We start from the raw sequence: 14,963 nt of genomic DNA, 5'->3' as shown, positions 1-14,963 counted from the left end.
CGATGGCAGGAGCCTGGAGCCCACCAGCAAAGATGATATTGTATGTCTGGAGCATGTAGTGTACTCCTTATGCACATTGACTTATAAATAACCGTGATGATACAGTGTAGCTATATGGATAACGAGGAGTTAGAAAGGTAAGGTTAACACTTATGTAGCTAGTTTCGTTTACCTCTGTGAATCACATTTTATCGAATTTTAACATTAGCTTGTTCTCACTCTGTAGTGAAAGGAAAAAGATATAGGTTTTATCACATAAAAAGAACCACTTCATTGATTGGCAGATCACAACAGAAAACTAGCTTTACAATGTCAACAGGAGATCCGACTACGACAACAAATACCCACCATGCGTTTAAATTCTGGCATTTTTCAAGAGAAAATTGAACATGTCACTTGCTTGATAAGCAAACACGTCAGTTTATCAGCATAAGAGGAAGTACATCTTTGCATTAAAGATTAGTCCATGTTGATTATACCACATTACTAGCGTGGCTTGCACCAAGATTCCTCAAGAACTGGGAAGGTTTTTTTTTTAGCACAGCATACCTGCATTACTGTGAGTGCGTGAGCACTGGGGTTCCTTCTGGGTGTGCAGGTGTTCATGAGATGTAAGACAATAAGTGGGTTCAGCAGGGGGTGGGGGGAGGGAGCTAGAGGACTGTTGTCATGTCTTGATGGGGAATTCAATCCTAATCAATGCATGGATGTGTTTATAAATCCAAAAAAAATATGTGTAAGAGGTGGCATGAAAAACCAAAAACCACTCATGGAGACAAAACTGTTCTATATCCCTGTTTTCACTTCACACTGGTCATATCAAAACATCTGAAAGCTGGCAAGATGATAAATGGGTTAATTAATTTTTATAACCTAAGTTGATCAAATAATTTTTTGTACATAGGCTTGCCCAACAAGAACTTTTGCTGGAAGCAAAAAGAGCCAAATCAAGAGCAGAAGAAGTAGGACCTGTGGGATGGTAAGTTGTCTAGTCATCAAACACTTTTTTATCTCAAGTTATCTTATCATAGCCTTGCAGATCAATTATTTGCAGAATCCAAAGATTGAGTGAATCAGTGATCTTCAGGCCAGCAGCAAATCGGAACATTTGGATCAACTTCATCTCAGTAATGTGTATGAAAAGAACACAGATTGAACAAATGCTCTTGATTAAAAGTCATTTAAGTCTGTTCAGACACTGTTAAAAGCTGAATGACAAATATTTACCTGGGTGATCAAAGAAATACAAATTCTTAGATCTATTGAGAATTATAAACTCTTTGATTGTTTGAAAGGAAAAAAAATTAATAAAAGAGGTTAGGGGTGGTAGGTAATAAAAAACTGTTTAATCATTTATCTCACAATGTAGTCACCTGGGATATAGATTGTGACACTTCAACTGTTTACCACTAGTCTTCATCATGCAATGGGGTCAAGGGTGTTGTAGTCAAGTGTGCCATAGAAGCCGCACGACAAAAGTGAGAGAGTGATCCAAACCTCACAGACCACACAACACCTGCTCAGATTGCGGACCTCTTAGACTTCGCAATGAGATCGACATACTTCCAGTTTAACAGTTCTAACTAACACCAGCTACAGGGTGCAGGCATGGGGAGCCCAGTTTCTGCAGCTATTACAAACCTCTGCATGGAGGTATTTGAAGAACAAGTGGTAGAATCCACAACACAGAAACCCAAGATCTGGAAGCACTACGTTGATGACACCTTCACCATCCTGGATCACAGTTATGTTGACTGTTTCTTACAGCATCTCAGAAGTCAGTAACCTACCATTCAATTCACCATGGAAACTGAGAAAGACAACAAGATCACCTTTCTCGACATGTCAGTTATGAGGGAACCAGACAGATGCCTGACCACTCGTGTCTACTGAAAACCAACTCACACTGATCAGTACCCTCAATCAGTAAAGCACAGTATTATTAAGTGTTTGTATGACTGGGTGAAATGTCTTGTGACAAAACCATCAGTCAACTTTGAGGAAAAGAAACATTTGTCATCAGTACTTGTTTCAAACAGTTATCCCTCCTCCTTTGTACAGAAGGTTACAAAAACAAGAAACTCCTCCCCAAGTAGAGAGTCTATGAGGCAGTCCAAGTCCACAGCAGTTTTGCCCTATGTAAAAGGTAAATCAGAGCCTCTTCGCTGTTACCTACAACAATTACAAATCCACACTGTCTTCGAGTTCAACACAACACTTAAAAGGCATCTAGTATGACCAAAGGACACTGTCAATCCAGCTAGACAGGACAGCATGGTTTACAGGATTCCCTGTGAATGCGGCAAATCTACATTGGTGAAACAGGAAGACCTATGCAAGAGAGGACAAGAGGGATATACATTTAGCCCATGCCCAGACCTCTGCTGTTTCTAAGCATGCCAACAAGACCAGCCACCACCCACTTTATTGATTAGGACTCACACTGGTACACCAGAAGAGTCAAGGAAGCTAAGACTTCACATAAGAATTCACCCTGATAACATCAACAGGGATAACAGAATTGAAATCCCTGAAGTGTGGATACCAACTATCAAGAAACACAATGAGACACCAGTACAACAGCAAACCACCAAGGAAACAACTTGGAGTCAGACCTCTTGGAAAACCAGAACTAACCATAACAATGGGGATCAAAATCCACCAATGGCATTAGATCACCATGATACAAATGATGAAGACTAGCAGTAAGCAGTCAAAACATCCAAGTGACTACACTGTGAGACGAACCAAAAAAAAAGATTGATTTTAAGTTAATTCAATACTTCTACAGAGATACTAGGTGAATTTTGTTAAAATATTGTTCCCGGTACCCCATTCTTGACTTCATTTTCAATGAGTGATCATGCTTTAATAAATCAAGTTTACTTTTTTCATGTGTCTGTAAGGCAGAGATGCCCTCTTCCAGTAACCAACAAGAGGTTTCTACACAATGTATTAGCAAGTACACTGGAACCAAAGAAAAAGAAATCCAGAAAAACAGGTATAGATTTGTAATACCTAAGTGTGGTACAACATACATCACTAGAAAGTTAGCTTGTCAAAAATGTGCCACAAATTTTCAACTTTGCAACACCTTAATGAGAACAGTTCATTCCTCAAAACTGTTGGCACCAAGTCTGTGCACTTGTTTAAAGTTGCAGTAGATGCTAAATGCTATTCTTAGTGTAGTTTCTGTTTTAATAATATACATCTCTATTTTCTTTTTATGAATAGAAACCTATAAAACCAAAAAAAAGGAAAAAAGTCTGAAGCTAGTACAGAAGGAAAGATACAAAAAAAGGCCAAGCAAGGATGAGAAAAAATCCAGTAAAGATGGACATAAACCCCACAAGGACAAATTAAAGCAAAAACGTCCCAACTTGTGAGAAAATGAAAATGTGCATGCCTTGGTGTTGTGTCACAAATGAGTGCATCCATCTTTCATGCTTAGCTTTTCACTCTGTGATCATTTGTTAGGTTGCAAGGAAGAATAAATGCTCTATGTAAAATAAAGCATCCACCTTCAAGCCCGCCAACTGCTTCAAATTGGTACCAAAAAGCTACTGTTTTTTATAAGTGCCATGCTCAAGGAAGAACAGATCACTTAATTTGATTATTTTACGTTACCACTATAGAAGTACAGAAAAAGTGAACTATTTTTCTACACAGAGAAATTTTGGCTCTTTGTATACAGTTATTTCATTGAATTTGTGTTACCTGGTTATTGTCTTGAAGTAGAGACAAATTAGTACATTTATTGTTACTCAAATATTTTTTTTTACCTTCTTGGAAGGTTGAGCCTTACAGAAAATTAAAATTACTCTCAAGTATTATAACTAATGGTTATTCTGAGTTACTATTATCATTAAATTAAACCATTAAATAAAATATCTCAAGTAAACCCCAGTTACATTCAAAAGAGTCATTGTTAAGGGTAATAGTAACTGGCTTTTGAGTATAGCACTGACCAAGACATTCTAGGTGCCTTATGGGCTGGGAAGGATTGAGGACCTCATGGTCCTGTACAAGAAGTGGCTACTTCTTGTACTTATATTTAATATATACTTATATTTAATAACTTTGTTATGAGACAAAAGCAACTATGGAAATTTGTTCTTAGAGTTACAATTCCTTTATTGAACACCAAAACATGATCACCTCTGGCTAAACTGATTGCTTGTTGCAAACTCAGTACAAAAGAGCTCTTGTGGCACACTTTTGAAATCACTGTACTGAAGAGTGAGGACTGAAGTCAACTTTCTTTCATAAAATACAGTCAAGTATACACTGAGATTGTCAATGGATTGTTATTATTAGGAAAAAGACTCCAGTGTTACTTTCCCTGCCATTTCTCCTATTTTCCTTGTGTATGTACACTTGGGGGTGCCTTCATTACAAATATGGTTCCCTTTTACATGTTCCTTCATTTTTTGCCTGTTAGAGAAGACTGCTGTGAGATCCAACAACAAAGTCAACAAAATGAGGTTCTGCAATAATAAAACAAGATAATAATGACTTGGTGCATTATTTACCATGATATAACATTTTAAAACTTATTTAAACCAAACAAAATTCACTTCAAATAATTTTAAACATACTGCTTGTCTGAGATTATGCCAAAAAAAGAGCAACAGTGCATGGAATCACGTAAGAAACCAAGCAAAGTATTGACAGGAGGAGATAAAAGAGCCACTCTCAAATGATCAGGTGTTGTGATACAGAAAATGGGTCATTTTTTGTCTGGAAGCTGAAAACAAAGTCTGGATACAGAGGACAAAGAAATGAGGATGGGTGAAAAAGGAATGAGAGAGTTAAAGAAGAGAAACGAAATTCAAATAGATGATGAAAGACTTGCAAACTTTCCTCTTTTTTTTGTTTTTCTTTTTGAGATATTCAAACTGAAACTCAATAACCCTTTTAACCCTTAGACATCTGTTTATTGTAAACTTTGTAGACATTTCATGAATTCAAATGACCTGTTTATTGAGGTTAGCCTCAATCTTTCACTTGAAAATCAAATAACTAAGAAACACAAACTGACAATTTATTCAATAATCATTGTGAATATAAGCTGACCACAGTCTGGTGTAACAAAGCCATGACGGACCATAAAGTCAAGAACTACAAGAGCGCAGTTAGGCTTAAATTCATCTGTTGCTATTTTTTCCTTCACCTGTAAAAGAAAAATCAAACTTTTTACTCAAAAGGACAAAACAATGTAAACTTGAGGAATATTCTGTTCAAAATTCTCTTCACACTTCTATGACTATTTAAACATTCCAGGGAAAACATACCATTGAAGCCTCTAGTTCTTTTTATTTATTCACAAAATTCCCTAGCAGTTTAACAAAGAACTTTGTAATTGAATGCAAGAAATAAAATTGGTCAGAATATACCTAAAACTAACACTTGTTGACTTAACTTCCTTTATGACACATTAAGAGTAACTTCCCTGATGCAATACCCACCACGTTAAGGAAGAAGTAAACTAAACTAATAAATACAGGCTGCAGGTACCTTTTCCATAGGCCAGCAATAAAATTCACTAACTTCCCCATCACTGTTGATTGGTTGAAAGTCACGAGGGAGTTTCAAATCACAAACAAACTGGACTTCAGGAAACAATCCTCTCTCATCTTCAAAGAAGTAGCTGGTAAAAAAAAATTAAATTAAACTATCACAACCTACTGACAATATCTTTCAGTTACTCAGTAAATATCTTTTCTCCTTTGTCTAAATGATCAACAAAGACAAAATAAAGAAATGTTAAGAAAGAACATTTAAGTAAAAAAGACTGATTCAGAAGTGTTTTGATGGTGTGACATCATGATTGTTGACATTCACTCAAATTATGGAAAGTTTTCATTCCCTACTCATTCTACTGGAAATTACACTCAACACATGATGGTATACATCACTAAAAAGGGAATTTTAAAACAACTTTATTTACCTGACACAACCAGCTGAGGAAGCTGCTTTTGAAAGTTCTTCTGGTATCGATGCTTCCTCAGCACATTCCCTTATCAGTGTCTCCTGAATTCCTTCACCACAGGTTATACCTCCTGCCACCTAACCATACACAGAAAGACCAGGTAAGCTTACAAATATTAATTAAAAGGTAAAGGAACATTTCAAAATCTAGTTGATAAACTAAACAATTGAACAAATTCTGAAATGAGAATAAAGATTTGCTTATTACACTGAGATTTCCCAGTGTGAATTTTGCAACTTGGTATCTTAGCACAGAGGTGATGACTACAAAAAAATATCAAAATGGCATCAACATTATTACCTGGCTGAGAAAACAATAAAAGTTTGTTGTAAAAACTCTCACAGGAGAAAGTAACCGTAATACAGAACAAAATCAATGTTTTGTCATACAGTTAAGAGAAAACTTTGACTATTAATCAGCAATCAAGCAACATCTTTCAGAGTGATAAGAAAACAGAGAAGAAATATCAGTGAGAGAGCTTACCAGAAGCTTGCCACTAAACCTCTTTGGTCCTGTCAGCATGCCCTTGTATGCTTTATTTCAAAAACAAACCAGATTGTGGATTGCATTATGAATGATCAATGATTATTTGTCAATTAATTGTCTTTTAAGACAAGAATGTGACAAGACCAAACAAGTACAGTGAGACAAGGCCATTACATAATGGTGAGAAGATATTACTAAAATGCTGATTTATATAAATTATACTTTCAGTGATTAACACTCTTATAACAAACATTTTTCAGTGCAAGACCTGATTAAATCTTAGATAAAAATTCAGTGCTAGTTACAATAACTCTGCTGACAAAAAAGGCAATACTCATGATCACTAGAAAATAATAAGCTACAGCGTACTGCTGGTTTATTATGAGTTATTTGCTGAAAGAGCAAACAGCTTTATCACACCTCACATGTCTCCATTGATTCACTTAAAAAAAAAGAAAACCATTAGATGTCATAAATCTAGAATGTAATAATGAGTAAGCCAGCATGTTAAGTCAACTGCTGATGGTCTGTCATTATTAAGCTGACTTGGCTTGAACTACTTCAACTTATCCTAATAGGAAATAGCTCAGAACTAAATATCCTGTGAGTAGTACTTTTTTCCCTGGTTAGAGACACTTACAATCTGATCAAGTTTGCTAGGCCAGGTTTGTTTTGTAGAACTTCTTCTTGCTATCCACATTAACATTTTCCCATTTTCATCAACGAAATATCCATTTACATGAACACCATACTGCACAGTTCCAAGCAAACCTGAAATACAATACCACAAAAGATACCAAAATAACAAGATGCAATGACGCTTGTATTAGGAAGAGACTTGTGGGACTCTTTCCAGTCAGTAGTGAATTGGATAAAATGTTTCTACAGACAATAATATAGAAAGATGTATCATGAACAACAGTTGGGCAAGCAACTTATACAGAATCAAAAGAGGGGTAAAACAAGGCTGCCACTATCTCCTAATCTTTTCTTTATGGTGATCAAAGTTCTTGCAAAAAATAAGAGAAAAAATAGAGACAATGAGAATATTAAAGGCATCTTTGTCATAGGATATGACTTTAATATCAGACTGATCAGAGAATTCCCTAACAGCTGCTCTCAATTTAATTGACAACTTTGGCAAAGCTTCTGAACTCAAATGGCAAGAAAACAGAAACTCTTTGGAAAGGTATCAACAGTGGGAAGGACAGAAATATCCTTCCAGAAAGAGATGGAGACGGCAAAAAAATGCAACATTGGAACCTTAGGCATTAGGCTATCAACAGATCTCATAGCTAATTGGTAACCATTCTGTTAATCTACACTAAAGAAAAATAGAAAAAGGTGCAAAATTTCCAAAACAACAGGAAATGTTGCAGAATAATTCTCTTGGGTAAAAAATGCCTTTCGCTTCCCAACCTGCTTACATTTTAACCCCCTACAATCAAATAAGGAAATAATTCATGAAGGAACCACTGACGCTATTCTATAATTTTTGAATGGAATAGAAAAGACAACAACACTGAACAAAGTGCAATGATGAATGACTATGCAGAAGGTGGTTTAAAAATTATATACATTTAATCTTTTATCAAAGCCTTAAAAGCCAAGATCTGATGTAATCTTTACATCAAAAACAGTGAAAAAATCTTTGGCAACCCTGAAAATTTTAATAAAGAAATTCTCCTTTTAGGTCAGAAACTAATTTTATGGACACATAACCTCCAAAAGCCAATTTCTGGAGCAAAGCATTCAGCACAACTCACTTGGAAAAATTGACAATCAACTATTTTATTCAAAATACAATACAACTATAGTATTAGTAAAGTACAACACCTCAATGATGGTGATAAAAACTTTCTTGCTCTACAAGTCATTATGCCTTTCACACAAAATTTATGGAATTCATGTGGCAGAAATTTTAACACAAACATCAACAACAATTATGTAAGCAACAATATTAATGAAGTCTGAAAAGGATAGATATGCAATGACTGTAGAATCAAACACCATCAAATTGTACCTCATAATACTGTTTTAAAATAGACTGTGGCAGAAGGACTAAGATCAAATCCATCCAAATGTACATGTCAACTTGCCTTTTGTTTTCTCATAGCTAGATATTACATCCAGCACTACAAAACAAAATTTGTTACTAACTTAAAGTAAATGGTTTTCTTCTTAGGAAACTTGTTTTAACTCTTAGTCTCACAAGCAATAAACAACTCAATTGCACACTTTTTGTGAAAGATAAACTTAAGTACGGTAGATTAAAAGTAGGTTTTGTATGGTTTCTCCAGCTCTGATAAATTACAGATTTTCCTGCCAAAGTACAATAACTTTGAAAAAAAAAATGGATGATGACCCTGTGGTTGATACCATGGCATCAAAGTGTATATGAAGTAGTCCTATTATTCTGCCAGTTGCCATTCACATCTCAAAAACACCTCTGTTTAAGTTTGCTATTATCTAACAAGAAAGGTAATTTGAAATCAGTGGTTAGCTTTTTGGTTTCTGCAGTTTGATTTCATGGATCAAATGGTTTACTTGGCTTAATGCCAAAGAAAGTTCCCGGTGGCCATTAAAATAGGCAAAGTCTGTCAGTTGCTCTGCCACTTTCTCTGCCTCTGATATTGTCCTAATAGCTGGTTGTTTCAACTCAGGGTCACATTCTTTGTTCCCCCCAGAAGACCTTTCATCAATTTTAGGGGCTTTCTCATCTGCTAAGCTATTTGCAACCTCCCTACTTTCTTCCTTCTTCTCATTAAGCAGCTGATCACGTAATGACTTCCTCCAGTTTGGATCAGAGCTTTCAATGATACCAAGGCATACTTCGAGTTGATCCTCTGCAGAGATAAATGCTCCAGCATCACAAGAGCTGATCCTGTTGATTAGTTCTTGAAGCTGCTGCAGCTCATCTTCTCCTTCAAAAGGATCATCTTCCTCCACGAGTCCTTCTGGGTAGAGCCTTGTCTTCTTGAAACATCTTTGGATTGTTTCAGGAGACACCTCATCCCAAGCTTGTCGTCCCCACTGGATGGCCATAGAGATATCTATGGACTTGACGATCTCGCCGGTGCTTTCGCCTTGACTCACTTTGGAGCACACATAGCGAAGCAACCGCTTTTTGTACTTCACTTTCCAGTTTGCAATTATACCCGCCTCAAGGGGCTGAGTCTTTGATGTTGTGTTACTAGGCAGGAAATTAATGCCAATGTTCGAAAACTTCTCAGCCAAGGTAGGGGAGTGGCATGGAGCACTGTCCAAGAACAGTAAGATAGTTCTCTTCTTTCGAATCAAGGTTTCATTAAGTTGGGACAAGACATCAGCCATTATTTCTTTTGTCATCCATGCTTTTGAGTTTGCAAAATAGCAGCATTGATAAGGTCTTTTAGAATCATTTACATTCTTAAAACAATGTGGCTTCAAATATCTACCAATCACAATTGGGTCTTCCTTTCCTCCAGCAGCATTAACAAAAAATGCCCATGTAGTTCTCTCATTGGCTTGCTTTCCACCACTACATCGTTTCCCCCTTTCAGTTAGGCTGGGTTCAGGTAATCCTCTCCAAAAGCTCCCTGTCTCATCCATATTCCACACATCCTCTGGCTTCCATCCTCTGATGAACTGTCTGACCTGTTCATTCCAGCTTTCAATAGTCGCCTCACAAAGGTCTCCATTCTCGCCTGCTTTGATCATATTGTGAATATTGTGCTGTTTCTTGAATGACTCTAGCCACCCATTAGATGCAGCAAAGCCACTAATGCCCAATTTTTCTGCAATCAACAAAGCTTCCTCTTGAAGCATTGTTCCTGAAACAGCAATATTTAAGTTTCTGCAGATGACATACCATTGCAGTAGTACTTCATTGACTTTTGAGTACCTCGCAGAACGGACCCTCTTTTGCTGATTTGGCCGAGAATTTCTTTCATATAATGCTAGTATTTCATTTCTTTGTTTTAAGATTTTATGTGCTTGTGTTCTCCCAATGCCAAATTTTTCAGCAATTTTACGGTATCCCTCTTTTGGATGATCTTTCGCATACACTATCATCTCAACTCTCTGCTGTAAGTTCAAGCATTTACGCTTCTCCTGGACTTTTTCTTTGGTGCCACCTTGACTTTTCATTTGAGATGTACTTGACTTAGCGTCTACTTCTTCTTCTTTTCTTGTGAGTGAGACTTCTGTTTGGTTGATTTCTTCCTCAACACTTTCGTCGGCGGTGTTATGTGAACATGTCAAACAAAAGGCTACACTAAAGCCAGCCTTCCAGTACAGCGTTTCTTCAGGCGCCAAAACAGAGCATTCTGCCCTGTTACAGACATACGCTTGGCAGCTTAAACAGTGATAATTTGTCTCTGCTTTACAAATCCAGCAAAGCGGCATGACCGTATTGATGTGCAAAGAAAAAAAAACTGAATTAGACTTTCCTTATGATCGATCGCGATTTTAATTTCTAACTGAGAGACGCTAAAACGTCGGCTAAATTAGGTCAACCATAAACTTCATTGTTTAATTTAATTGGTGCAGTATGAAGTTAACGCTTCCGTTTCCCTTGTGTAGCTGTCTTGTACGAAAACCAGGAACGAGTAAGATAGAGCAGCTGAGGTCAAAATGTTGGTTACAGTGAATTCTTTCATCAGAGGATATCAATGGGAGTCACGGAAGATGACTTTTCGCTCAAGCGAGAAACAGACAATGTAAAGGATTCAATTGATGTAGTAGTTCAAGCGGCAAAAGACAAGGTCGACAAGGCGAGCACATCAGCGACCTTCATCAAAGGACAAAAGCATTCCTCGACGGACGATCCGATGTACGAACACACAGGGTTACAAAACAGCGGTCAAATCATAATATATGTCGTGTAAGCTGCATGACTTGTCTCACATCATGATATACTGACTCTAGGACCGCAATGATCAAATGATGAAAATTGTAGGAGCCTTGATGTACTACGGTAGTTTCCAAATTTTATTTACGTATTTGGAGGGTGCCATCAAAAAGCACTTGAACGTTTTTTCTTTAAAATGTTTGGCATAATGGCAAAAAATGAAAATTAAGGATAAATACTGGCCTTTTTTAAAAGTAGGCTGTCCTTTTTACTTTTTTTTTTAAGTATTAGATATCAGGAAAAGAAGTAATCTTCCCAAACGCTTACTATCCTCATAGAAACACAGCTATCAATCAACACATTTCAGTTCAATGCACTGCTCTCAAGCTTTGTCAAAATGTTAAAGGGTTGAGGCCTAATAAGGTCCATTCCCAAGATAAAGGCAAAACATCAATCAAAAATTAAGATTACTGACCACTGAAAATTTCAAGTGAGGTAACTCCTTAAACATGTGGAAGTTGTGAGAGGAAATCTTTCAAGCATACCTTTGAACTTGTTAAAATACCCTAAGTAGTACTGGTTTTACTGAGTATAGTCATCAAGGTTTTTTCCCCAGGGAAATCAATGTCAGATTTGTTCAAAGAGTATAACAAAAATTCAACATTTGCTGCCACCATCACCCATTCTAATTGTCTAGAAAGTAGCCTCGAGTCCTCTCAAGTTTATTTGACATAATATATCCAGGCTTTTGTGAGATTCAAAATTTCACATGTAAACAAAATTATTTGTACTCTTATCTAATGATGAATGGTAACAACAGTTGCAAGATTAACATCTCACCTGAACAACTTGAGTGACAAATTTTATGTAATTGGGCATGTTCCTAAGCTAATGGAAATGTAGTTGAGTAAGTTTTTTAAAGCAACCACTGAATTCATGAAAGGGAAGCATGTAAACTGAGGCAGTATTTATGTCCTTGAAGTGTCATGACCACAACCTCTCAATAAAAGCAAATCTCACCACAATTCATTAAAGGGAAAAAATTTCAGGACTTGAACAACTAACCGCTTAATACTGGTCTGCTTAATACTGGTCTTATTGATAGAAGTGTCTTCCGATTACTGATTAATTTAAGGTGGATGAAAACTCTCATTGGAACTTGGGCAACTGTCTCTCTTATACAGGGTGTCTGCTATGATATAGGGTTTGTTCCATACAGGTTTCACTGCACTGGAAACACCCATACCAATAAACACGGACTCCACTCCCTATGACATTCCTGCCTAGGAAATTTCCAAAGAACCAAAGAATATTTCTAAACAATGCACATCCAACCACAAAAATATTAACAGTAATTACAGTTCATAAAAAAATTACAACAAATACACGTTATAGAATTATCAACAGTCAACTTGTATGTGAGACAGGACTCAATACTTACAAGTTGCTGACCTCTCCATCATAAAGCTTGGTTTGGTATCAAAGGAAGCCATTACAGGGTACATCTTTATATCAAATAATATTAATAATAATATTTACTGTATGTAATTTTGATTTACTAAGAGACAAACACCTACAAACATAGTTTTCAAGCACACATAATTTACAAAAAAGGAACTTTAATTTGTTTTTTCTAAATATTAAACCTCATCCATACACAAGGTGATTACAAGAATGTAAAACAGTTATGCAAACCTGAGATGCTGTTGAAGATTTGCATAGCTGTCAATACTTTGCCTAGCCCCTGAAGTGTTTAGATGGTTGTTGCTTTTGTCAAATATTTCCACGAAACATACCTAAATCTAAAATATGGCTTTGTTCATATACTCTCATCTCAACACACCAACAATATAAGAGTATGTGTAGTGTCTCAGTTATTCTTAAAAAAAAAAAACCTATCAGAATCAATGACCACATGATGGTAATAACTATCTGGTTTGTGACTCTTTCTCAGTCCTTGGCTTCAACTGACAGGAAAAAAAAAACCTTAACCTTGATGGTACTCACTATCAAGCTCCATTGTGTTCTTAAATTAACTATCTATGAATCTAAAATAAAGCTTAAAACAAATTGCACTTGCCTCATTTCTCCACCCTCTTAAAGTGCTGAACACATCTTTTAATCTCAGACTGTTCATAACCTCAGCAACCTTTTGACTTCGTTCTGTAAAAGTCTTAAGTTCTGGAGCCAAAGTAACATGACTAATTTCACCACTAGTTCCTGGAACCATCACAAATATGTCACCATAAGACTTTAAATAACTGGCAACTTTTGGTGAAATATAACCCACTTGGACATTGTCAACAAGGAATGGTTTGCAAAGTGACTTACAGGAACCTATGAAAAACATACAAGTGAGATATCAATGATGAATATTCAGGACATTTTTGTGTTAAAATATATCAAAATGTATCGTACCTAAAATTGTGGTTTAAAGTAATGTTAAGGACCAAATGGTGCCTGAAGTTACTCTTAACCCTTCAAACCCTAGCAGCAACAATATGCATATTCTCCATATTGTTCTTGATACAGTTCCTAGGGTGCTGACAGAAGAATTTACTGAACAATCAAAAGCTTTCCTTAGTTGGTAATCACTTCCTTTATTTGCATGACCTTACTGTTTGATGTAGGGATGATATTGTGTGGAGAAACAGGATGCTGGTCACTCTTGGGGGTTAAAGGGTTAAAAGACACCTGGCTTTCACAGGATTTGAGCCTATGCCTTGCAGCAGTAGGGTGCTACTACTACAACTGAGCTACCTACAACGGAGCCATGATGCCATATTTGAGCCTGTGTCTCTCAGACAATACATGGGTGCTACTACCAACTGAGCCATGAAGCCACATGTGAGCAGCAGGGAAAACTTTCATGCCGAGAGACGCATGGAGTCAGTAGTTAAAAACATGCTCAGATGCATGTTGCAAACAATAAATTAACTAATGCAGCAGGAAAAACAGCAACCACAATTAAAAAATATTGTTGTCACTTTTCTTCTAGTGCATGAAACTGAATTTCAAGTTTTCAACCCTTTCCTGAAAAATTGTCCTATCCCATTCTAGAGATCTAATTCATCTCTGGACTTGTGAGTAAAGTAATGAAAGAACAATTTTTTACCACACAGTTTTCTAACACTTTTGTTGCACCACAGAAAGTGACATATCTTCATGTTATTTTTGATTTGCCCTCTGATGGGAAACAGAGAAGGTTGACGCAAGTGGTCCAAATTAATTGCATTTGCTGTTTAGTTCAAACCTAATTAAATTTATTCATAATTGATTTTCACAGATTAATCTCAAAAAGAAAGGCACGAATAAATTCGCTCCCGTGTAGCACTATAAATATGGAACTTGCGGTTGTATAACGACCTACCTGGGCGAGAGAAGTTATTCAGTTTATGAACAAGGCTTAGAATAGCTTCAGACCAAAAGGCCATTTTGCAATTGTTTGCGAAGGATTGGTAACCACAGTATTCTAAGTGGTCAGTCAACCGCATCCCACGTGTCAGAATGGAAGTAAACAGACTTAAATGGTCTTTCCATTAACACACACACAAGAATCAGGTGCTGAACGATTGTTAATGACAAACTAGTAGGGGGATTTAAGAGGCATGTCAGAAAACGGTCAAGATTCCTCAAACACCCATCAGGACTCCA

General features: G+C 36.6%; 3 protein-coding genes across 4 annotated transcripts; 1 reads left to right on the top strand and 2 right to left on the bottom strand.

The window, feature by feature from the left end:
- The first annotated feature begins 38 nt into the window (after positions 1–38).
- Positions 39–4,515, top strand: LOC131787630 (protein POLR1D). The gene is made up of 4 exons (XM_066161562.1): positions 39–137; positions 905–979; positions 2,907–3,001; positions 3,235–4,515. Exons 1-4 carry the CDS (start codon positions 97–99, stop codon positions 3,384–3,386), a joined length of 363 nt encoding a protein of 120 aa, XP_066017659.1. The 5' UTR covers positions 39–96; the 3' UTR covers positions 3,387–4,515.
- On the bottom strand, positions 4,314–14,750 carry LOC131787681 (uncharacterized). 2 transcript variants are annotated; one of them, XM_066161561.1, is made up of 8 exons: positions 14,680–14,750; positions 13,390–13,646; positions 12,751–12,814; positions 7,119–7,249; positions 5,951–6,069; positions 5,518–5,650; positions 5,077–5,173; positions 4,316–4,487 (listed from the first exon to the last, which is right to left on the bottom strand). In XM_066161561.1, exons 1-8 carry the CDS (start codon positions 14,741–14,743, stop codon positions 4,438–4,440), a joined length of 915 nt encoding a protein of 304 aa, XP_066017658.1. In that variant the 5' UTR covers positions 14,744–14,750; the 3' UTR covers positions 4,316–4,437. The 2 variants fall into 2 exon arrangements, with proteins under 2 accessions (XP_066017657.1, XP_066017658.1); XM_066161560.1 differs by lacking the exon at positions 5,077–5,173 and having other exon boundaries at positions 4,314–4,487.
- LOC131787629 (tigger transposable element-derived protein 6-like) lies at positions 8,250–12,734 on the bottom strand. The gene has a single exon (XM_059104714.2). The coding sequence runs from the start codon at positions 10,862–10,864 to the stop codon at positions 8,978–8,980; it is 1,887 nt and encodes a 628-aa protein (XP_058960697.2). The 5' UTR covers positions 10,865–12,734; the 3' UTR covers positions 8,250–8,977.
- Positions 14,751–14,963: the final 213 nt, after the last annotated feature.

Source organism: Pocillopora verrucosa, chromosome 14 (assembly GCF_036669915.1).
Source record: "Pocillopora verrucosa isolate sample1 chromosome 14, ASM3666991v2, whole genome shotgun sequence".
NCBI classification, from domain to species: domain Eukaryota; kingdom Metazoa; phylum Cnidaria; class Anthozoa; order Scleractinia; family Pocilloporidae; genus Pocillopora; species Pocillopora verrucosa.
Note: the sequence above shows the minus strand (reverse complement) of the source record. Positions and strands in the feature narration are given on the sequence as shown.

Coding starts and splice junctions, on each gene's coding strand:
- LOC131787630 (XM_066161562.1), top strand. CDS start 97: ATGATACAGTGTAGCTATATGGATAACGAGGAGTTAGAAAG. Junction 980..2,906: donor GAAGTAGGACCTGTGGGATG/GTAAGTTGTCTA, acceptor TGTGTCTGTAAG/GCAGAGATGCCCTCTTCCAG. Junction 3,002..3,234: donor AAAGAAATCCAGAAAAACAG/GTATAGATTTGT, acceptor TTTTATGAATAG/AAACCTATAAAACCAAAAAA.
- LOC131787629 (XM_059104714.2), bottom strand. CDS start 10,864: ATGCCGCTTTGCTGGATTTGTAAAGCAGAGACAAATTATCACTGTTTA.
- LOC131787681 (XM_066161560.1), bottom strand. CDS start 14,743: ATGGCCTTTTGGTCTGAAGCTATTCTAAGCCTTGTTCATAAACTGAAT. Junction 6,070..7,118: donor CTAGCAAACTTGATCAGATT/GTAAGTGTCTCT, acceptor GTGTATGGTTAG/GTGGCAGGAGGTATAACCTG. Junction 5,651..5,950: donor TCCTCAGCTGGTTGTGTCAG/GTAAATAAAGTT, acceptor TTTTTTTACCAG/CTACTTCTTTGAAGATGAGA.